Below are 25276 nucleotides of genomic sequence, written 5' to 3' on the forward strand. Positions count from 1 at the left end.
TTACATTATTTTTCCTCACATGAACTCTAATATAATTGTTCTAATCTAATTTCTGGGAATCCTTTGTGGTACTGGAATATAGCCTGAAAAATTAAGATGACAGCCATCTGAAAAAAGTAATATCCAAACCAGATAATGGGACATTGTCTGCATGATCTACATCAATACCACCCCTTCCTACTCAGTTATTTTCTTGCAATTTCTGTTGTGGATATAGATTGGGTTTCACATCTGTAGTCAACTTTATGCATACAGGTTTCTGATAAAACACAAACATTTCCCTCTCCAGCTTTGTGCGCTGTTCTTACATACCTTGTTAGAAAACCTGAGCCATGACCTCTCTCAACAAAGAGGAAAACATGAAATGGGGAATCATTTAATGATTCAGATATTCTTAGAGGAAATCATAATGCAATGCTACAGTGACAGTGTAACAGAGCTCAATACCAGATCTTATGTGATGGGAAGGTGATTTTTATTTTAAATAGTTTCATATACCTAGGTGCTCACATGTGTTTTTCCCAGCTGTCTGTCCAGCATTTAGGCACCCAGGTATTTGTATCAAAGTGTTTCATCCATAGGAATTCCTTGGGATAACACAGAGCACAGGATGCATCACGTAATGATTTATCATCATGTCCTCTGTGTTCTTCTTAGGTGATCAACAGTGTGCTGGATTTTGGATGTGCCTTCTGTGAACCTGGGTAAATGGCACATAAGTCACTGTGAAATATGACGCATTTTATTTGCTGGGTTTTGCCTTCTTGAAGTGGAGGGCCTGAGCAAACTGGGCATATGTAAGTCCATGGGCACTGATGGGATGCCCCCAAGACTGTGGAGGGTGCAAAGAGGACAGAGCCAGGCTCTTTCCAGTGGTGTCCAGTGACAGGACCAGGGGCAATGGGCACAAGATGAAACACAGGAGGTTCCCTCTAAACATCAGGAAACACTTTTTCACTGTGAGGTAGACTGAGTGCTGGCACAGGCTGCCCAGGGAGGCTGTGGAGTCTCCATCCGTGGAGGTACTCAAAAGCTGTCTGTACACGGTCCTGGTGACTGGCTCTAGGGACTCTGCTTGAGCTGGGGGTGTTGGACAAGATGACCTCCAAAGGTCCCTTCCAAGCTCAACTGTTCTGTGACTCTGTGACCAAATTTATGGAAATGAGCAACTGTCTGTTGACGTCTTTTCATCCTTTCTACTGATTTCTCTCAGGATCAGAAGTTAATATTGTGTCTTTAACCATACCATAATCAAAAGTTACATTCTTTTCTTGTTAATATAGTAAAAGTAGAGGCTGGAATATTTTTTAAATTTTCTTTTCAAAAGTATTCATCTGGAAAAATGTCTATAGTTATGTCTTCACATTTCTGGAGACTTTTCCCCCCTCCACATGATGGATAAGAGTTATTTCTTCCAAGATCATTTCAGTATGTGTGCTGCTACTTTTTTTTTTTTTCCTCTCAAATCCTATTTGCTAGAGATGGATACATTAAAAAGAAAATGGCTATCAAGTTAGTATTTTAGAAAGTATTGCCGTGACCTTTATCCTGTGAAAAACTATAAATGTAAATGTATTTCCTGGAAGATGGGATGCAATTTTTCAACTAATTAGAAAAAGCAGAATTAAGTCAAGGACTGCCAAACAGATTTCTGTCTTAAGATATCATGATGATTATTGTGTCAAATACAATCATGAATGTCAAATACAATCATGAATGTGAGCCTTGAGCTGACAAGAGTTCAAGTTGGTTTTAATCAGGCTTTTATTTATATTTAGGCGTCCTATTCAGAAATAATAGCAGCTAGGTAGAAATGAATGATTTTAAAGGGTGAGCTTAGGTCCTTCTACAAAAAGAACAGGATTGAAGAAACTTGATGTTTCAAAATTTCATTGTGTGGCCACATACAAGCCAATTCAGTGTTCATTAACACATATTTATACAAGACCATTTAAAATGTATCTTTTGGTTAAATAACAGAAAAAAATAGAGGTATGTTTCCTTTAAGGACCTTATGGTATACTTTTTGGGTTTCTTTACATGAGCTGAAGTAAAGTTGAGTCACCTGTTAAACTGATGAATGCATGAGTTACGCATTCATTTCCATGACTAAAATTTGGAAGGTGGTTTGAAAACAGATATATGTATATGTTAAGGAAAAGAAATCCATCTCTCCAGGCCCTGGATAAATTATATAGAATATACAGAGGCTACTTGCATGACAGTGAATACAAAATGATAAGTCACAAGTTAAGTCAAGTGTCTTTTTATGTAAACACCTGATAATTATTTCAAAGTTTATTGAGGAGGAAGAAAATGTTGCAAATCGTGCACTGTTTAAGACTTAGATTTGGATGAGTCTGCCAGAATTGCAAGTGAGCACACAAAATTTCAGGTGTATCCACTTTTGTCATGGCTTTTCATAGCAGAATAGACAGATGTCCTCACTCCCACACTTAGTGTTTTGGTGTATTTATGCCTGTCTCCACTCTGTTAAATTGTCCAGAATTATTGTTTGAAGGATTACGTTTTCTTCTGCTAAGAATTTTTATCTTTGAAATTTGTCCAAAAAAGAATTGAGGTAGAACTATCACAGAACATCCTGTTCTCTTTGAAGTCAGTTGAAGGTTAGCCATTCATCTCAGTGGAGTTAGGATTTTCTCTGTAAGGCTTTTATATCAAACACGTACTGAGTTCTGCTGAACAGAGTGCGAGTTGAACATCATCTGAATTTGCTGAATTGGGCTCTGGAATTTCATTATTTATTTTTTTATATTTGCATGATCCTAAGGAAAAGAACTATAGTTTCTTCCCAATGTTGTTGAAAGTCCATAATAATAATTTATTAGTATTACTCTGTATTCTCATATTACCTCTGGTTATAATTCCTGTTGTGTTACAGTCTTTTTGTAGTAGATCTATTTTAATCACAGTGTCTCCTTATAGTGGGGAACTTATTCTATATTTCAGTTTTCTATAGGATTCTGAAACCTCCTCAATAGTAAAGAATAACTATATAATATACGGAGCCATTCTTTACAACTCATATTACTGTATTGGATTATATAGGTACACGAAGCAGTAGGCAGTCTGCTGTCTCTCATTCATACTCTGATGTTCACCAGTTTTGGTTACCAGCTGCTTCTGAGCTGCATATTACAGAGCTGGACCTTGACCATCACCTTTATTTCTTTTCAGCAGTTGTATACTTTTTAAAATATATTGACATACTGGAAGAGTTGTTTTAAAATAGTTTGAGCCAATCTGATCTGTCAGCATCTTTGTGTAATGTGAATACCACTTAAGGCCCATGTTAGAGGGGAAAAATAATGTGTGTGTTTATCTAAGTGTTTATTTAGTGTTACTTTCACTTAACGGAAGATGATGCATGGTACAATAAGAACTGTAAGTGCTGCCAGAGAAGTTTTCCAGTCTGGAAACTGGGGCTTCTTTCTCTGGCATGGTAGCAAATCACTGTTCTGCTAGGCCACTGAGCTCAGCCCTCAGAGGTTGCAGCTTTAAATGAAAACTACACTAACAGTTTAATAGTATCCTTTGTGAGTCCTAATTGATTTCATGTAATGCCATCAGTGCATTTCACACTTATTAAATTTAGTTGTTTCTACAGTAATTAAGGGTAAGAAAACAAGTGCTTTTAGAATATAATTATTTTCATAATCAGTTTTAATTACACTTCACTGTCTTAGAAAGCAAAGATTTTATCTTAATAAATTGTATCTTAGTAATTAATATGCTGTTTATTAGATGGCACTGTTGACTGCCTTCGAATCTCAAAAGAATGATATGTTTTGGAATGCAAGGAAAAATTTAATTCTACATATTATAGACCATGAATTGTGAGAAAGACTTAAACAGAACAGTAACGCTTTTGCTTCTTTTGGTAGAATGGGACCAGTTTTGTCTGTTTGTTTATAGTTTTGATTTTAGGATTTCTTCTTTTTTTGACTTCTCTTTTTAATGGGGATACCAGAATTATTAAATGTTATCTTCACATGTTTTGTTGGGGCATTACTTGAATGATACAATGGTTAGACTGGAATCTGTTCCATGAGTTCAGAGAATTGGGGGGTGGTGGGGTGGTGGCGTTTGTGGGGCTGGTTTGGGGGTTTTGGTTTGGGGTTTTCCTGTTTGTTTGTTTTGTTTTTTAAGATACTTCCTTTAAGTTTTGACTAAGGGCTGTTTAGAAAAGCCTCTTGAGTGAATCCATCAGAACATTATTCTGTCTCTACAAGTCATTTTTAATGATACTGCATATGTCTGTGATTTTTGTGTGTTGTTCAGATTCCCTTTTCTTTAACCTGGTAATTCTTAAGATTTACTCTTTGGATAGTGATTGTTTTTAATGAAAATTTATCAGGAGGTTAGAAATCCTAAGTAAGCATAAAAACGTTTTCAATAACATAAAAGATAACCCATAATTAGTTTTAATTACAAAGGAATGTAAATGATCCACTTAGTTTTATTAATGATTTTTCTGTAGTTTACAATGTAAGTGTGATAATCTATGGTTATGATGAATGTAGGGAAAACATACACTTTTTTTCTGACAAAAAGTGGTGTAGAAGAGATGGGGGATTAATATCCAAGGTTGATTTGTAACTTCATAGATAAACACAATTTTTTCCTTTTTTCCTCTTTTTCTCATTAGATATCAATGATGTTTTAATAAAGAAAAGTAAGAAACAAACAGTCTAAAATCAAAAATATATTTTTAAATTGCTTTAATATCTTTAGTAACAAAGAGAGCAGTTCAAAGGAAAATGTTGGGGGTTTTGAAGATTTTTGTTATTCTCATACAGGGACTGGCTATTTTGAGGAGGACTATGACAGGTATAAGACTAGAAACAAGCCAGCCAATGAACAATAGCAGAAAAAATAGCTTCTCTCTCTTGCTGCATCCATTTTCCTAAGTACATAAACACCATGGACATTTTTTAATGCAATGTATTTTCTGGTTTTGCAGAGTTTTACAATAGAAAAAAATGGTCAGGAAAAGACAAGTATATCTTGCTTAGTAGAGTGAATAACTGCTCTTTGATGCATTTCCCCCATTGTGTCAACAGATTAAGAAAGGACAAATTTTCTGGGCTTATTACTATGATCAGGAGATGCTTTAGGATGTTCTAGTTTTAGTATCTGAAGACACTGTCATCATTTAGGAAACTGTGTGTGATTATCAGGGAAAGAACAATACCGTGTCCATATCATGACAGATAGTCTGAGTTCCAGTCGGAGGACAGGGGCATTGAGGGGTTTTGTTCTCCCCTGCAGAAGTAAAGAGAATTAGCAGAGAACTGCCTTTATGGGTTTATTTTGCAGCAGCTGTTGCACTCAGTATCTCTGTATGCACAATTACACCTGGAATTTAAAATCATTTCACTGGTTATTCATGTGTAATAAATATGGATAGTGCAGCCAAGGTAGAGGTGCCCTTCGACTTATCTGAAGACACTGATAGTCAGCTTTCAGCCAGTAGATCACATTGTTGAGAAATAAATGAAAGGCAGAGAGAAGCACTGCACACAGAAATATAGAAAGAAGTATGTCACTGGTAGGAATACTGTTCATATGCCTGAATCATCAGGGCAGTACCTGTATGTTCCCACTGGGCTCCAAAAAAGGCATTTTTTTCTTGCTTATTCAAAGACCTTTCCACCGCTGAAATGAAATATTTCCTTCTCTCAGTTCTCCACATTAGGTGTCTTCGGGGAGATATTAGTAGTGATAAAGATCAGACAAAGAGTTCTAGAAAGTTATTGTTGCCTTTTTAGAGGTAGCCGTTTCATCAGGTTTATCCCTTAGTCCTTACAGGAAGCGACTAAAGCACAAAACAACTGAAAAAAACCTGAAAGCCTGTCTTTCAAGTACAAAATTCTGTACCAGCACACCAAAGCTTTCCTTGTTCCTCACTCAGAATAACGGGACCTGCGGATGAATGTCAGCTATATGTGAATGCTGATCTCTGGAGTGATTCAAATGCTGATACTGTAGCTCTGCATTTAGTTGCACTTTGAGGCTTTCTAATCATTTGCAACATAGAAATAATTTCAGAGGTAGAGTTGCACACAGGTGAGCAATCTCCATTGCTCTAGGATCAACTTGGTGAAGAACGCTTTCCAACAAGCCAGACAAAATAGTGATAGTAGGACGTAAGCATGTATATATAAAGATCACTGAAAAAATTCAGATCCACATACATGTGTCAATGCTCTACAGGAGAGAAAAGCTCGTAACCTCGATCAGGGTGGTCAAACTAAAAGGAACATTTAAGCAAAAGTGTTACTGCAAAAATACTATGTGTGCCTGAGTGAGGTGTCAAGCTGGTTGAGAACAAGAAAACCACACGAAAGCAGTACTTAAAATGCTGTCTCAACATAGTTTTCCACACTTAATGTGTATCAACTGTTCCGGAGTTAATGTGCAGATTAATCACTTACTAGCATGTATTAATAATTTTAACTGGCACTATAGAATATAGTCCCTAGATTCTGGAAGAAAGTTCCTCTAAGCAGCATTCCCAAAATAAATTAGTATGATTTATTTTGAATTTGCATTTCAAAATTCTATCAAGAATGGTTATTTTAAGAATTTAATGTTCATTTTAAGAATTTTGTTTTCTTTCCGTATCTGTGACATCTCCTCTTACTCCCACTTTATCTGAAGTTAAGTTATTCTGCCTCTTTGATAGGTTCTTTATCAGTCCAAGTTAAAGCAGCGGAAGGAGAGTTACCAGTAAGAGCTTAAATTTATTTAGTAGTAAAAATTAAATGTTTCAATGAAACTTTGCAATTGTTCCTTTATCACACTGGCAGAAGGAATATGATCCTCATGAAAAAGTGCAAATTGCTTCAAGCATTAGCAGAAAGATACATGTAGTTCAAATTGTCTGTTATACCTGGCTCCAGAAAAGGGAAATTCAGGTGACTTTTTTTTTTAATTGTAAGGAATTGTAATGTCAGAAAGGAGAGAATACAGTTACGTAGAGACCCACATGAACTACAGAAGTAAAACCATTTACTGATACTTTGTCAGCCAGTAGTCCAGGATATTTTATTTTACATCTCTGTGGTAACATTAGATCACTACAGTCTCCAGAAGGAAGTGTGACTTAGTGATTTATTGAACACTGAACGATGCAGAATTTCCCCACTGTTATTACCCTTAAAGAAATACCTGTGGAACAGAAATTTGTTAGTTTGTCCATCATGAATATTTTCTGTGCTCACTCTTCAAGATATTTCCTTAAGTATTATGTATTCTGGATTAACACCGTGTAATGTACATTGGAATAACACTCTGTACTTACTATGTTTCCTGTTATCGGAGCATCTCAAAGCATTATTTAAACACTGACCCTCACAACATACCTTATAATGTGAATTAGCATTACAATTTCAAATAGACAAACGGATACTCAGAAAATGTGAATGCTTCATTCCAAATTATGTAGCAAATATTACAGCTGAAGAAAAATCTGTTATTCACACTCATGGAGCCTCTCCGAACACTGCATTCCTTGTGCTGTATGGGATTGGGGATTGCTGAATGCAGAACTCTTGCAATATGTTTAATGACACCATCATTCCCATACCTTGGCACTTTCTCTTCTTGTTAGATTCCGTAACAAGATGTTCAGTTGTATAGATTTTGTATTTTGCTGTATCTATTTATTTTGTATGTATATCACAGTACGGACTCTGACTTTTAGTTAATAATACAGTACCTTGCTTATGAACTTAAAGATCACACAGATTTCAGATAAGCGGGGGAATATTAAGTTATCTTCCCAAACATTTATAAACAGCTAAAACTGTTAGCTTGAAAAGTTCTCAGCATCACAGCAATGTCTTGTAGCCAAGGCTGGTATTTTTTTCTTTTTTCATGTTTTTTTTTTTTTTAAACCCTTAAAAACTTCTTCCTGTGAATATAAGTGTTCATACTTATACACATTGTGTGACTCACTTCCTCTGATACGTCTCCATTTTCCCTCAGCTGGAAGCCTTCAGCTAACACAGTCTTAAGAGAGTACCGTAATTTCTGTCCTGTAACAAAGCTTGTGACAATTAGAGTTGGTCAGCCCAGTCACTGATGCCACTAGTTCCTAAAAATCAGTCCCCAGACTAGATTAGGGACCATCTTACTAACTTTTAGTTGTGTAAAATTTAGGCTTGTGTAAAATTAACATTTTGTAAGCTTTAGGCAACTTACCATTGTTGTCAAGAGAAAAAAATTTACTCTGACCTTGAATCTGGCTCAACAGATGCGTACAGACAAGGGAGGAGGAATTAAATTCCAGAAATGCTTGTCTCCATGTTTCGCAGAGGGAGTGCAGTTGCCTAACTTCTGGGTGTCTAGGTGGAAATAAGATGAATCCCACCTTTTAGTATTTCTCCCATGAATAAGAAGCTTTTGGTTATACCACTATGTGCTTATTTTTATACCATAATAGAACAGAGAAAAACAGGATCATTCCATTAAAAATAATTGTTGTTATGATTATCTTTTTGTATTTCAGCAGTATTTTGTAGTGATCCTGCTGTGCCGTTTTCCATTTACACTAAATTATATTTCTGCTTACTTCATGTTCTTTTCTTACAGCTTGCACTCATATGGAATTAAACATATTTGGATGATACAGACTAAAAAGAAAGCATCTTTATTTTGGTTTTGTGCAATAATTTCTTGTTCAATAGATGTATATTTGTCTCCCCTATAATTTTGTGCAATTTATCACATGCTGGATTTGATACTCAGTTTTATTCTTCATTTTTAGACCTTCCTTTCTCTATTCTAACCTCATAATTTTGAAATAATTAGAAAGCCAAGTAGAGTGAAGCTTATTGATACGCTGCAGAGCTGTCAATGTAGTTGAATGTTTATTGCATGTTAGATGTATCAACATTTAAAATGCAAAGTACTAGATATTTTCTGATGGGTGTATTAGTATGCTTATAGATAAGCAACACTTTTCTGCAGGCTGAAAGAATTATATGCCATAAGATTTCTGTGCATCATAGAATAGAAGTGCCAGAAGATTCTTCATAACTAAAACTTCATTCTTTACCCAGATCAATAAAATACTATATTTTTTCATGTAGTCTGGAAATTTCTCTAAAACGTAAATTCTGATTTTTGAGTAATACTTCTAATAGCTCTACCTGTGAATATATTTTTTCATATCTGTGCTTGCATTCTTATTTTTTGTAGATTAAAAATGCGCTAGGTATTTACACAAGTGGATGAATGTAGCTTTGGGTTCTACTTCTCAGGATACCATGCAAAAAGTTAAATATACACAAATAGACTTAAGCCCCCTCTCTTTTTCTTTTTTTTTTTTTCTTAAAATCTTACTGTGTGTTTGCAGAATGCTGTTATTAGAGCACTGCTATGTATTTATAGGAATTCATGCTATGTATTTATAGGAATTCAGGTGGATTGTAGTTAAAAATGTGACTTTAATGTTTTGAAGGAACTGCATGTGAAAAAAGTGTTATACCTGATTCTGCAGAGCCACTGATATTAGCTATTATGTTGCACACTACAAAATGAATTAGAATAATGCTATAAAGCATATCTTACAATAGAATTGTGCTCTGAAGAACTGGGTAAAATATTTTTAGTTTATGTAAGTTTATTGCATTTCCAAGTTCTATTGAATAAATGTAATCCTATGTTTGAGCTGACAGTGACAAATAGGTCAATACAGTATTTGCCAGGTAAAAGATTTTCTGTTTCTTTTTTTTTTTTAAGTTTATACCGATTTAATGCATATTGTTCATATATTTAGATGTGATATCTATGTAATAATTTTTTAGTTTAACAAAAGAGCAACAAATTCTTTCACTGCAGTTGTTTTAAAATTGAAGAGTGGCCTAACCACAAGCCATGTTTTTGTCCATGTAGAATAAAGTTGGGAAAGAGATCATGTTCACTATTCTGAAGCTAAGTGTGTCTCACTCTCCTCCTAAGAGGCCCCCTGAGCACGCATTCTAATACAGGCTAAGTAGTGCCATGATGTGGAGAATTCTTGAAGATGGCAACAGGTGTATCTGAGATAAAAATCCAGTCCATTTTTAAGTCTTAAAAAAATTGATGGATGACTTTGTAGTGAGGCATTCAATAGCTTTCTCAGTTTTTGAATCAAAAAAAAGATCCAAGAATAAATTCCTTTTTTCACAAAATGTTTGGGAAAAATAAATAAGATGTTAAAGGATTAAAAATATGACAGAAATATGGTAGCTATGGTGAGATTTGACTCTTAGGGAGGATTTTTTCTTTTTTTTTTTTTTTTTCTGAAATGGTTGTCCTCACCTGTACTCTGAGTGAATTTTTCTGTTCTTACTATCCTTTGCTGCAATTTACTTATATGCTTGTCGAAAAACATGTTAAGTCAGTGCCACTCAGCAAAACTTGTGTTAATTTTCTGTTTCTTTTCTTACTTCAACTAGTGCACTAGGTTTTAAGATTATATCATTACTTATCGAGGAGTACAACCTCTTCATGACAGCAAACAGGATTTGAAATAGAGATTAGGACTTAGAAATTTCATGGCCTTCTCTGGTAAAGTTATGATAAATTGCAACTTGAGAAATTATATTTGCTAAAATCTAGTGTCTTAGTCTCTGTCGAAATAACTATATAACTAGACAGGAAATCTATCTAGAAATATCCAGCTCACTACAGATCTGTAGACTAAACATAGGTATGCATCAAACTGCGTTCATTCCGCTTGAAGTAACACAAATTATCGAATGACTTTACTATATATTTTCTGAGCTTAAAGAATTACTCAGTTATCATGCTGATGTTAAATAAATACGCATGTAATACAATAGCTAAGTAGCCTTGACAGACTCATGTTAATGAACAGTATGTCATACTTACCTGCTCACATTTCTAAATCTGTATTTAGCTCAAGTTAAATGCGAAAAAATTGGTGACTACATGACACCTGCATTGCACATGAATGCTGATAGAAAACAGATATACTTTAATGTTTTTCAGCATCAGAATTGCTGGAGCCTTTAGTGTTCTTTTCCAATCTATCATTTAGATCTCCCCCAAGGTTAAGACAGCCTTTGTATTCAGAAATTGTATTTTATCACGTAACTGATAGGGATCTTTCTTGTAATTTATCACATTCACATTAAAAAAAAAAAAAAAACAAACCCAAAACAAAACACAACTCCCCCGCAAACTTCAGTGTTATCAGGGTTTAAGGTGTTGAACGCAATCTCCAAAGGTTTCAAGTCATAAAAACTAATAATTAAAATGATCATACCATGCAGTGGCCAGGAACTATTTCATTATTTCTAAAAATAAACAAATTTTCCCACTGTAGTGTTAATGACAAATTAGAAAATGGTCTTTGATTAAAAACCCCAGAGAATTCTGATTTTTTTGTAATTGTACATGTTTCAGGCATAGTACATTCAAAGAAGTACTTTTGCTTAATTTTTTACCAGATGAATTCCAGTTACTGCTTCTCAGGAGAAAAGATAAAAAAGGAACCCTACCTGCCAAACATACAGTGCAAGTTCTGTAGCTAATGTATCTGCAAACTTACCTTGAATGGTACATGAAAAATATATGGTGTGTCTTTGTTACATTTTGATTTCATTAGTAAGATTTGTTTTCTTCCTAAGAGTGCTGCATTTGACTATTTGTATTTGCGCAGGGTTGGTGAGCGTGAAGCTGCACTGGAATCAGCCCTAAGAATGTTGCAGCAATTCTATCTGGATCTCGAAAAGTTCCTTGCTTGGCTTACAGAAGCTGAAACAACTGCAAATGTCCTGCAGGATGCTACACACAAAGAAAAGACACTAGAGGATGCCAAAACGGTTTGGGAGCTCATGAAACAGTGGCAGGTAAGCTGAGTGCTTCAGTTTAGAGGTATGTCAAGTATTCAAAGTGCTGGGTTTTTTTCCAGTGTGCAGCTGCTCAACAAAACTGAAATTCTTTTTCAAAAGAGAACTGGCTCTACTACTAACCTTTAAGTGTTGCTTTGGAGATTGTTGCAGGGATCTAACATGAGTCACATCAGATTCTCTTTGACATTCTTCAGCATATAACATGTTTGAAAAAGTGTCTTGAAGTATGGCTTTAAAATGTACAGAAAGGAAACTTTGGTGAAATGGGCGTTTAGATTTTTTTTATCGCATAAAAATTAATTACTCTGCCAAGCTACAGTCTTGAATTGAGCACTTGACAGACATGAGAGTTTATTAAGCATTTCTGATATTTATAGAAGTTATATAAATTGCATCGTTTATTCTCGGTAGCTTAACTGAATTAGTTTTCCTCCATTACTTTCAAATACATGAAAAATGTTAATTTGATATTTGGCTGATTATTGTCAACATGCTCTGTTGTGATAATAAAAAGAGATAATGATTAAAATTTTCATAGTTAATGGCTGGACAGTTTTCAGACAGTTGTTTTCCTCTGGAAACAAAAAATCTTAAAAAAGAGAGAGAATGTTGTATTTGGTGTTCCGGAGAATCTTGAGGAGAAAGAAAAATAATTAGTTGAGACGGTGCTGTTGAAATATGTTGTAGTACTTTCATTGTGCTTTATTCACTACAGTTATTGAGAGGAATGCACATATGTCTGTATGAGGTCTTAGATTTCTTAAATGTGAGGTTGTTGGCTGTTTGGAAGGCAGGGCCCTATTTTCCAATATTCCTTGATAGTGCATGATTTTCATGTTGACAGAACATTCAAAACTGGAAATTCCAGGCACTGAAGGCTCTATACATTAATTTATTTACGAAAAACATACTGTGAAAAATTTTAGTTATAAGTGATTATATTGAGTAAGTACATTGGATGGAAACACTGCTACCTTCTTTTGATGCTACTGTATTAATACATGGTTTCAACTATTTGACTGAACTGTTGCTAAATTCCATTATATTGTACTCTGAAATCTACAGTTGTACAGGACAAAAGTGAAGTTTGAACTACATTTTTAATAGCGATCTGTCTTTATGCTAATTTGATTTTATGGTAATATACCTTAAGTCCTCATGTGTTTCTGAATTCAGTTGCATGATCCTGGAGAGCAGATTTGAATGGAAGATAGCTGTAGACTTGAGTGGTTAATTTTCAATATAGGCTATCTTTTTATATTCTCTAGATTAGGGGGTTGGTTGTAATGATGCTGAATTATTACATATTTGCAGAAGTTTATTTTTTATGTGATCTTTGAAAAATGGATAATTTGGCAAAATAAAGATACCTAAAAACTGAGGGCAAATGTTTCATTTTTGACTGTAACAGAGCTTTGTAGACCTGGTTATCTTTTCAATTGGTATCTTAGGGTTTTTTTAATTTCCACATAAGAACCATCCAGAGCTATAGACAAAAGGAAAAATAGGATCATAGAATCATAGAATCATTTAGGTTGGAAAAGACCTTTAAGATCATCCAGTCCAACCATTAACCTACACTACCAAGTCTGCTCTAAGCCAATCAAGGGTAGACTAGACTAAACCATGTCCCAAAGTGCCACATCTACCCGTTTTTTGAACACTTCCAGGGATGGTGACTCCACCACCTCTCTGGGCAGCCTGTTCCAATGCTTGACCACCCTTTCCATAAAGAAATTTTTCCTAATTTCCAACCTAAACCTCCCCTGGCGCAGCTTAAGCCCATTTCCTCTCATCCTATCACTAACTACTTGGGAGAAGAGACCAAAATAAATGCACAAAAGTCCTTCCCTTCATAAATAATTAATGAAGCATATAAAATATCTGCCGTGAACAATTGCTTTGAACTGTAAGCTTTCTTCTAAAGATTTTTCTTCACTTCAATTGAGATGTAAGATTCAATTTTTAATTCTTCTTTCCAGATTTTTGGTATTTAAATACCAGATCTTCAAAGGCAGGAAGGGTAAAAACTGTTGCAGAGTCCCTATTTGTTTCACTTCCAAAAAGCAAACATCATTCTGTTCACTAATCTTGGCTGGACAAGAGAAATTATTCTCACATCTTAAGAAGAAGCATTAATATGCAAAGGCAAAAAAGTGGTTGTTACATTGTCTTTTGCTCCCAAAAGATTCATACATACCTGTCCACCAACAGCATGATAATTTTAGACTTTAGTTAGAGTTGGTGATTGCAGGAGGAAATACTTTGATAGTGTGGTTTGTGGGCTTTTTTCATTTGCATCTGCGTGCTGATCTGTCTCTGTATAGACTGACTGGGTTTTCTTCCTGGGCCTATCACTGTTTGTGTCAGCCTCTTTATACCATTTTTAAGCCTCCAAAAGAAATCTCATAATATAACAAGCACAAGTGGGTTTTCAAATGTCTTTCTGAAGGGAGCCTGATGGATATCTTTCTAAAAGCTGGTAGAACTTCCCCCCCCCCCCCCTCCCCTTTCTCTTTTCTTCCTCAAGTAGAAGAGAAGTTTCTTATTTCTACTGGAATAAGGAAAGTTCTGTTTAAGTAAACAGAATGGGGCTTTTTTCAGACATCGTAATTGGGAAGGACCATTTTTTTTTTTATTTTAAGAACTACAGTAAAGTGGCTGTTCAAGATTTGCATCTTCTTCCATTTCATTAAATTATCACTGATTTGAGACATAGTCATTAACTACAATTAATTTAAAAAGATGTATCTTTTGCTAGTGCGTGTTCTTAGTAATTAGAGCATCATTTTTTTTTTTTGTCCATTCTCTTATTAGAATAGGGATTTCAGTAACAGCAAAAGTTTTAGGTTCAGGAAAGTTAACTATAAATTATTTGAACCAAGCAGTGCATGTTTACTCAGTAATACAATGTGTTAATGTGTGTGAAGCTGTTGTAGTGACCGCAAGTTTTTCTGGAGAGTTTGCATTATTCTCAAATGATTAACAGTGCTTTTGTAACATTTCACCATTACTGGAGGGACATCTGTGCAGATGGAAACATAACCTTACATAAACTTCTGCTTCTCCACTAGTACCTGATAGATTTTTCTGATGCTGTGTATGTGAGTTTCATATAAAGTGAATGGACAACGCCAGTAAAAGTCAGTTGGAAACAAAGTATGGGAATAAATTAGTGGAGGCAATAGCTACAGATACACTAGCAAGTTAAATATGTCCTTGATCTTTCTCTGGCTAAGGCCACCTATAAGGAAAAAGCCATATCCATGTTTATGAACTGTTCCATAGTTCATGAAGTGAAATATGCTATGGTTCTTCTAATCTAAAGTTTTTCATTAAAAAAATAATTTGAATGACATAAGGAAATTATTCAAAGGCAAAAAAAAAGTAAATAGTCTGAGAATGCTTAGGTGTAAAATTAATTAATTCATTAAGATTGGTAATAATTGCAGTAGTCATAACACAGTGCTCCATATCAACAGTCTTCCTTATAAAAGCTTTCTGTCAAAATAGGTACGGTTTCCTGGTAAGGGTGCAAATATTGCCCATCTGTGTTGCTACAAAACTGGATAATGGAGCAAATATTGAGGACTTCTTAAAGCACAATTTTGTCAATAAAACAATTTTATTGATGTCAGCTGAATGGTCAGGGAAGAGAGCATGGCTTTTCATCTGTTCCTCAGTTATTGCTGTATTGATTCGTCCACTCTTCATACCCTGCCTGTAGGAGTTCTCTCTCACAATTCATTCTGATGCATAAGGGTGAAAACTAAGAACATGACAAAAGTGTGGCCATTTGTGCACAGCTTATGCATATAAAAGTTTCAAACAGAAAGGAGCTTTATTAAAGTCGCTGAAATCTCAGAAATATGCATTTATGTACTTTGTGGGAAGGGGTTATTGCTCACTAATCCTTATCATCAGCCCCATAAACCATAAATAGTGATAAGCCTTTTTTTTTAATCTGTACTGTGGGTCAGTAATGCACTTACAAGTCATTGCCTGATTTGTTTTGTAGGGTATCCCAAGAAACTTGCTGTGTAAATTGTACATGTATAAAACCAGACACATTCAAGTACAGTCTATGTCCTTAATGTTTTTTAACATCCAGTGTATGTAGTATAACCACAAGCCCTGCCCCAGCATAGAAAAGGTCCTAAATGCTTTCAGCCAGGATTAGTTTTCCAATTGACTTTTTTTTCCCCCCACATGAAGTAATTTTTTTTTTTCTCTCATCAGCCAGGCTGAATCCAGGTCCTAGGAGGTAAAATGAGATGGTAGTTTCTGATTAAAGATCACTGTCTCATGAGCCTTTTGAAAGAAACTTCAACTATCTAGGTTTATAGAGTACATAGAAGTTATGGTTAAATATGACATATGGACTTTGATCTGCAGTCTCTGTCTTGTCCTTCATGCAGCTGCATGGACTTGGATAATGTGAAAATAGTCTTTAGGAGTCCTGAAATGTTACGATTTTGTTTTAATCTACTATTTTTAGGCAATAGGTATAAAACAGTGTTTTGATAAACAATTCTCTACACAAATAATGAAAAAACTAAATTTCTGAGTTCAATAGTAGCTTTATCTCCTTGTTACTAAAAATGTTTATCTTGCCTTTAGTCATCCAGCAGTTTTCTGCTTTGCACTCTCAAGCTTTAACTTATTTTTTTAAACAACTAGAAGAATAATGTCTTGCTGTGCGGAAAGTGTTTCATATAGTAGAAGTGGCTTGTCTAAGAAAATCTCATATTTTTAGATGTTTCTTTTGCTTTTCATGTTCAGAAACCGTTAGCTCAAATGTCACTAATGAAGATTAATCTTCCCCTAGTACTTAGCAGTTCATTCAGTAGCAGAAGGAGAAGGGTGAGACTTATATAACTGCACATTCTAATTACCTGATGATGTAATTATATTAAACTGTTGCATTATAAACATGCTGTTTGTTTATATAAGCATGTATTTGCATGCATCATTTGTCTCAACTGACAGCAGTATAATAGTTGAGGTGATTCACACAGTTAGAATATTTTCTGGAGAATTTTCAGGGATACAAACCAGTTACTCCAAGGAGTTGTGTAATTATGTGCTGCTTTTTATTGTCAGGTTGAAATGTATCACGCATCCCCATGAGGCCTGGTTTGATAAGTAGCCATATGAGGGAGATGAAAATAATTAATTTTACTTTCTGCTTTTGTACTTCTGGTGATATGAACTCTCAGCTGTGTTAAATACTCCTCTGGTTTGTCTTTTTAACAATAATTGTATGTGACATTTTATACAGCTTATATAATATGAGATATAATTTTGAAGCTAGTGTGGATTTATCCTGTTATTAAATGATTGCATTCGTAAAATATTAAGCTTGTAGATGAATCTAATCACAGGGGTTTTTTCACTGAAATTGGACAAAGAATACTGCATGTGACAACTAGTTAAACAATAACTAGAGAATGCTTCTGTACTATATGCACAGGTTACCAAATGTATCTGAAATAATCTAGAGCATGGTGCTAATAACGCCAAGTTCACAGGTTCAATCCCTGCTTACTGCAGGGGGGGTTGGGCTCGATGATCTCTCAAGGTCCCTTCCAACCCAAAGCATTCTATGATTCTATGATAACTGATGAATTATTGGTAGTGTAGACTGACTAGAAGTATGACTGCATATGATAAATGAAGCAAAGTTAATAACTTTGGCATGAAAAACATAGCAAATTTATTTTTATTACCACCTTCATGCTCACTTAGCCTATAACCTAAGTATTTTTCCATTAGATGCCGGAGTTCTGCTGCTAATAATATGAAAAATATGCAGTGCCTTAAGTTATACCTAAGAATGTATAGTTTGGGTGGTACCCATATTTTCTCACACTGTGGTTTTTATCTAAAACAAGGGACATGAACAGCAGGCAAGGCCCTCTCGTCTCTTCTATTCCTATCAGTACTTCAAAGGTGCTCACTTGGTGTCCAAGCAGCTCAATAGTAGAAAGTTGAGGTAGATACATGTCCCTGACTCTTCTCCGTTATTTAGCAGTATAGGTTCTCTGAGAGAATAAAATTCTTTCCAACTTTATTTCAAACATAATTTGCATATAATTGCTCAGCACAGTTAATTTTGTGACATGATGTATGGATTAGATGATGACCCTGACTAACAGGGAAGAGAGAGAGTATCTGTAACATCCTTGCTCAGTTCAATTGACTTTACTAAAAAATATTTCATAGTAATTAATTTTCTAGTTCTTCCAGTCTCTGTTCTGAAACTTTCTCACTCACTTCTGCTTGAAATTGTTCTCTGAAAACTTTAAAAATCAAATATCTTCTTCTCTCACCTATTTTTTTTTTAAAGTTTAATCCTCTAGATTTGCCTTTTACACTAACCTGTTACCAATCTTGAAATAAAATTTGTTCCATAGTACCTGAAATGGAATAACAACTGTCAGAGCCATCTTACTCCATTGAGTAATAGAAGAGAAACTCCAAAATCTAAATTTTAACAGAAGTGCTATTAAAGCCTAATCTGAGACTGGGCAAGTTCTTATCTCAGAGTGAAAAGATACCATATGGATTTTGTGAAATAGTGGATAATATTACTTTGAAAACACGTGGTCAAGAATTTTTCAGTATTGTGATTGGTGGTCATGAGGGAGGGGAATAATGTTTCCTTGTTGTTAACAGCAAGGGCCACCCTGACCCAACGAAACCTCTTATGAACCTACACTTGCAGTTTTGGCAGGCATGGAATTCCTGACTGGCGAGCAGACTCCCTCATGACCAGTGAACGTGTCATGGTTATGGCACTTATTTGCAATCATTCCAGTTGGAGACCAGATGCTTGAATCTGAATGTTTTCTATCAGAGCTAAGTGCCTGCTCACCCAGCTAATACTAGGAAAAGTTGCTCTTCACCTTCCTTGGACTGATTCTATTTTGTCCTTAAACCCTAATCTGGCACATTTGTGGCAAAAGCAGCCAGCAGCACCCTGGAGTGCACTGAGCAAAGTGTTGCCAACAGGTCACAGGGTGGTGTTCCTTCCCCTGTGCTCAGCACTGGTGAGACTCATCTGGAGTCAGTGCTGGGTCCAGGGCTGGGCTCCTCAGTATGAGACACACATGGACTTACTGGAGCAAGCCCAGCAAAGGGCAACAAAGATGATTAAGGATTTGGAGTGTCTTTCATATGAGGAGAGGCTGCGAGAGCTGGCACTGTTTACCCTGGAGAAGAGAAGGCTCAGGGGGATTTTATCCAGGTATGTAAATACCTGACAGGGAATGTGTAAAGAAGACAGAGCCAAGATCTCCTCAGTAGTGCTCAATGACAGGAGGAGAGGCAGTGGGCACAAACTGAAACACAGGAGGTTCCAGACTAGTGCAAGAAAAAACAAAACAAAACAAAAACATGTGAGGATGGCCAAATCACTAAACAGGCTGTCTGGAGAGGCTGTGCATCTCCGTTACTGAAGATCTTCAAACCCTGGCTGGACATGGCCTGCTCTGAGCAGGGCGGGTGGATCAGATTATTTCCAGCGGTGCCTTCCTGCCTTGACTGTTCTGTGATTTTTTTTTTTTTTTTTTTTTTTTTTTTTTTTTTTGTGGTCTCCGATCTGAGCCCATAATCACTGGTCATATAGTCAGTCATTCTGTAGCTTAATTAATTTTTACTTAAATCTACAAATGGAAAAGCTTTAATATGAGAAAGTAAGAAACTGAAAAATTTCTTGCTATTTCTTGAGAAAGTTTTGTAAGCATCTCCTAGGGGTTCCTGAGTAATATGTTTAAGTGAGCAAGGAGGAAAAGTGGATAGTAAAAAGAAAAAGGTGAAGTGAGGAGAAGGGACAACAGGGAATAAAAATAATTACATATTTCAAAATTACTCTTCTTAGTGGAAACTGATGGGGAGATTAAAAGGTGAAAGCTAGAGGTAAGCGATGAAAGTAGTGCAAGTGTTTTTCAGAGTACCGTAAACTAAAATTGGGGTTTATTTTGTTATGCACAGAATTGAAATCTGCAACCTTTGGCCTCCAAGTGTTTTTTTTTTTTCTCTCAATCCATTACTCTTGCACCTAAAATAAAGATTTCCTCAAAAGTTATAATCCAAACATGAATGGTGATTAGCTTGAAATTATTATTTTTTTTAATTGGGATTTACCTTTGTAGTGTATTATCATATTGATGCTTTTGCGCAGAGTGGGAACTGTTAGCACAGTTCTGGACTGAGACCTCCTACAAGCTATGGTCCTTCTGCTTAGGTCTATTCACACTGAGTTCCTAGTTTGCTGGTAAGATCATATATTTTGGTAGAAGAATAGTGTTTTGTGTTAATACTTGTATTTTTAATTGAATGCATTGGATGGAGGAGAAAGAAGTACTTTACAACATAAAAAGGTAGCCTCTGGTAACTCTGACCACCTATCAGTGTATAGTGTGTATAAATGTGCCTGAAGACCAGAACAAAGATGGTGTCAATGTTCAATCAGGTTCTGTGGGGTATTTTTATTTTTATTTTATGAACCATAGATAGATGTGATAGATGCAATAATCCAGTAGCACAAAGGGCCAGAGACACTTTTTAGCATAGTTTAACATCATATCACTCAACTACATGATTAATGTGCCGCTATAGAAGGCACAAAGATAAGGACATTGTTGGTTTAGAGTGTATAATCTACAGTCCTATGAAAATGGGTAAAACTGGAGAAATCAACGAGACTTCTTATGCACATAGTTCTAAGTGTATATTTGTGTTTGAAGCTTTAAGTCCTAAAAGAGAAGCAAATGAGTAACCCTTTCAAATGCATTCTAGGGATCAAGTCTGAAAATAAATTGAGTTACGTTTGTTTATTTATGTTTGGTTTACACTACTGTAGTTTGTCATCTGGGTTAGGCTTGCTGGTTTGTGGTTTGTTTTTCCTTCTCAGAGAAGTAACAGTTTTATTAAAAAATTGCTTAACAGCCCAGCATGTGGTCAAGCAGTATCTTATAATATTGATATACTAGTATTCCTGCTATCATTTGAAGGTGTGATTTTGCTCCATTCAAGTAACAATGGCTATTTCGGCATCATTTCCATATGATGATGTGCTTTGGTGTAGGTAAGGATATGAAAAAGGGGAACAGGAGGCTTTCAGTGCAGGGAGGAATAACACAGAAAGAAGCGAAGAAAAGCTGGGAAGTGGAGCAGCTGCGTAGACTCAAGTTAGTGCATAGTGCTACATTAGCAGAAAGCTGAATACTTTCACAGGGAGGTTTAGATTCTGATTCTCAATGGGGAAGGCAATGCTACTGCTGCTGTTCCTAACTGCATATCAAAGAGAAATGCTCAGGAAATCAGCAATAAAACAGATACATGGATGTTGCTGCTTGGTGTCAAACATTTTGTTTTAATTAATTTAGTTTGGATAAACTTTATTATAAAACCAGAAAATGTATTGATGCTGCAGCTTATCTTGGAGTGGATACACTAATGATATATTCTGCTTCTGCCTTTCCTGTTTCTGAACTTAAACTAAAACCCTAATCAGCACCAAATTTCTTTTAGAAAGTAAAAGGCTTATTTTAGTAAGTGATCTAGTACTTAGTTACTAGAGTGAGTTGTAAGTATTCTTAAAACTTATTCCCAGGAAAATAAAGAGCTCTCAATTGTCAGAAGTCTCACATATGAAGTGGTCATTTGCAAACAAGAAGACAGACAAATTTCTTCCTTTAATTTCTTATTTGCATATGTTCTCATAATAATCAAGGTAGAAGAAAAATCCCACTTGTCAAACGTGCTAAATAACATAGTATATGCTCACTTGGTTGACTTATGTTTTTCCTCTTTAAAAGTTTATTGAGCACACCAGAAGGGTGGTCCTGTTTTCACTTGCAGATCAGCATTCAAACCCTACCAGCTTTAAACAGATTTTTTTTTTCAAACGCGGATTAGATGAGAAAAGCTTTTGTAGCATTAAGTGTGAAGTTGTGTTGTACGAAGTAAGATTATTAGAGAATAGCATGGAAAATCACAAATAGAAATGGGATAGAATGGATAAGATGGTTTTTGCCATTATTCCTGAATAGGTTCCAATTCCTATGTTTTCTCCTGACCTTGTCATTTTTCTAGGATGCCTCATCTCTGTTTGTGTAGGCTTTTCTAAAACAGGATCTCCCACATCCAAAGAAGTGATTTGGTAGTGTAGGTTAATGGTTGGACTGGATGATCTTAAAGGTCTTTTCCAACCTAAACAATTCTATGATTCTAAGTGGATGGATGGGCTCTCTCATAGTCTTCCTATGCTTATGCCGTGTTTTGCTGCAGCCTATCAACTTGAAGTGATAGGAATGAGATTGAGTGGTTACCAAAACTTTGAAGGTTTCTGCCATTTGATCTTCCTGTGATCATCAGTATTTACTGGTACAGTCTAATCTGCCATTAGTTCTTCCATTTACTTTGTATTGTTTCTAGCAGATTTATTTGAAAAGTGAATAGTCAATAAAAACTGTTTGCAAAAACCCAACGGTAGCTTTTAATATATTCTTCTGATGAGCTTGGAAGGGTGTCTGTGTCTTTTGCAATTATACCTCATACCATACTATTCAAAATGCGTGGCTGAAGTGTACATAATTTTTTGTTTGTGAGACCATATGTGTATTTTTCCAAGGCAGGTAAAAAAAAAAATGCTTGTTTGCGGTTATTAACATGTTACTACAAAAAGGATAAATTATATAGCACATAAGCATTAATTTTGGCTTAGGGCAGATATCTTCCTGAATATGTAAGAAGGCAATGACCTACAAAGAATACAAATAAGGTATAAAATAAAGTCACAAATGCTTTTCAGAGACAAGTTCTACTTGTTTTGTGAAAGGTTTTTAGACTGTACTGAGAAAAATAGTTGTCTTCTAAGAAATGTTGCAAATTTTTCCTTTTTATGAGTATATAGCTGCCATAGTGCAGATTTTCTGCACGCGAATTTACACATTTTCACAATACTAGCTATTCTGCATTATGCACTGTGCAGCAGTTGTATGACATAGCATAGCAAATCCCACCCCCTAAACTGACAGCAAGTTTGACAAGAATAACTTTGTCTATGTTATCAACAAGTGAGTGCCTATTTCATTTTCTGTGAGAAGTTTAGACTTTCTTTCTTTCAACTGCTGACAAGAAATTGAATCTCTTCTGTCAGTACAAAGTTCCACATGTGCATTTATCCTTTTGTGCCACATTTTTCATTTGAATAATTTATTTTCTTTGGTTACCAGTTCATTTTACGTGTTTCCTCTTGGGAGCCTGGTTCTGGTTTATTGATGGTCACCACAGAAACTACCATTTATCCCACATGTGAAATGAAAAGGGTTTTTTTACTACAGTGATTAGTAGTACAGAAGTATTACCTCAGACTGTTTTGTAATGATTCCAGTGGGTTCATCACCTGTTGTCACTGAAAACAATAGCAACTTTCCGGAGGAGGACCTTTGTCCTCCTTTGTGGCAGTGCTGTAATTACGTTAGGAGATCCTAAACTGATGTTCAGGATTTTTCTGTTGGGTAAAATGCATGTTGTTTGGGAATTCTGGAAAGTCAGCCTTAAATTATGGTTACTTATCATAGTTTTGCTACATTTTGTCTCCATAAAGTTAACTAGATTTGGGCTTATCTTCTCTGAAATTTTTAGTATAATAATTGCATTTTCAGAAGTTGAGTATTGTAACGAAAATATATAGCTACTTCAATGTACATTAGTACGCTTTCTAGGGTTTATAATTTCTATTTTTGTGTTGTCAATTCTCTGATTTTATGTATACTTTTCTGTGTGTGGGAATCATCTGATTTTATGATATCTACCAAGTACCCTAAAATAGGTATTGAGCTGCTTAACATGAGATTGAATGACATTATTTAGAGACTATGACACTGGAAATCAGATGTAGGCTCACATAAATTCTATTATATAGATTCTCCTGTTATATGTATTATATTTTTATATATATTCTATTATCCTTTATAGCTATTCTCATCTGGTTTTAGGATTATACAGTTTCAGATAACCTGTTCACCTTGTGGGCTATATTTTTTTTTTTTTTTTTTTCCAAATAACCTTGTCATCTGTGGATTTTCTTTAGGTGAAGTTAGGAGGATGTGTCCTTAAACACTGGTACAAGCGGCCACAATCTCTGCTGTTTGTATCCAGGTATCAGTTAATACCAGGTAATAACCAGTAACCAGGTTATAGAGGTACAACAATGTCATCTCTTCAGTGTTTTGTCTGCCTTTGCATTTTTTTTTTTAGAGGCCATGTAACCAGTCTGTTGTGTATCTGACACCTGTCCATACTGGCATAGTGTAGGTGGTAGGGTTGAAGAGGTAGCTTCTGACACCTATTTTTAGGTGTCAGCAGTGTGAGTGTGAGGTAAGTGTTTAAGCTCCTATGGCAGTCAGTGGGATCTAGAAAGCTATTCGGCTGGCCAAATGTAGTTACCCCATTGTCTTCATCTTACTAGCAACACAACAGCAGCTCGTATTTGTACCTTCTCACACCATGAAGAAATGTCCAATAGGTGTTTCTGAACTTGTGTTACTGCAAGAGTTTGTGCCACCCAGCTCAGCTTGGTTGCAATACCTGTTCTTAATTCTGCATAGACAATGGTAAGAGAGAAGCACTTCCAGAGGGCACTTTAGCCCAGCTGAGCTGGGGCTATTTGCCTTCTGGGGAAGCATATGTCCCTCCTCTGATTTAGAGAGAACCTAGAAGGAGTAGCTAAATAACTAACTGGCTGCAATAGGTGCATAAACTTGGTGTGATTACATATATATATATAAAAAAAGTGTGTGTGCGCTCGCTCTCTGTACTGTAAATGTTAATGCTGTTTATCTTTTGGGTTTTTTTTGTTTGTGTGGGTTGTTTTGTTTTTTATGACTTCATTTGATTGTCTTTTACCTAAAACAGGCTAAAGAGCTTATAGTTTCATGCATCTTAGAATCATAGAATCGTTTATGTTGGCAAAGACCTTTAAGATCATCCAGTCCAACCATTAACCTAACATTACCAAGTCCACCACTAAACCAATTAAGGGTAGAGTAGCAACCCCATGCCTCCTGGCTTGGTGGCTGGATCATTTATAATGAAAGTAAAAACTAGAATCATTAAGATTGGAAAGGACCTCCCATTCCAACCATCAAACCAACACCACCATGCCCACTAAACCATGTCCCAAAGTGCCACGTCTACCTGTTTTTTGAACACCTCCAGGGATGGTGACTCCACCACCTCTCTGGGCAGCCTGTTCCAATGCTTGACTACCCTTTCCGTGAAGAAATTTTTCCTAATGTCCAATCTAAACCTCCCCTGATGCAACTTGAGGCCATTTCCTCTCGTCCTATTGCTAACTACTTGGGAGAAGAGAC

General features: G+C 35.7%; 1 protein-coding gene across 3 annotated transcripts in view; it reads left to right on the forward strand.

The window, feature by feature from the left end:
• The window catches only part of DMD (dystrophin), a 1232979-nt gene that overhangs the window by 962101 nt on the left and 245602 nt on the right, over positions 1–25276 (forward strand). For all 3 annotated transcript variants that reach the window (XM_075717957.1, XM_075717963.1, XM_075717968.1), the window contains one exon: positions 11699–11888. In XM_075717957.1, the coding sequence (XP_075574072.1) occupies positions 11699–11888 (190 nt within the window). The remainder of the gene's footprint in view (positions 1–11698; positions 11889–25276) is intronic.

The sequence above is a fragment of the Pelecanus crispus genome, chromosome 1 (genome assembly GCF_030463565.1).
Source record: "Pelecanus crispus isolate bPelCri1 chromosome 1, bPelCri1.pri, whole genome shotgun sequence".
NCBI classification, from domain to species: Eukaryota; Metazoa; Chordata; class Aves; order Pelecaniformes; family Pelecanidae; genus Pelecanus; species Pelecanus crispus.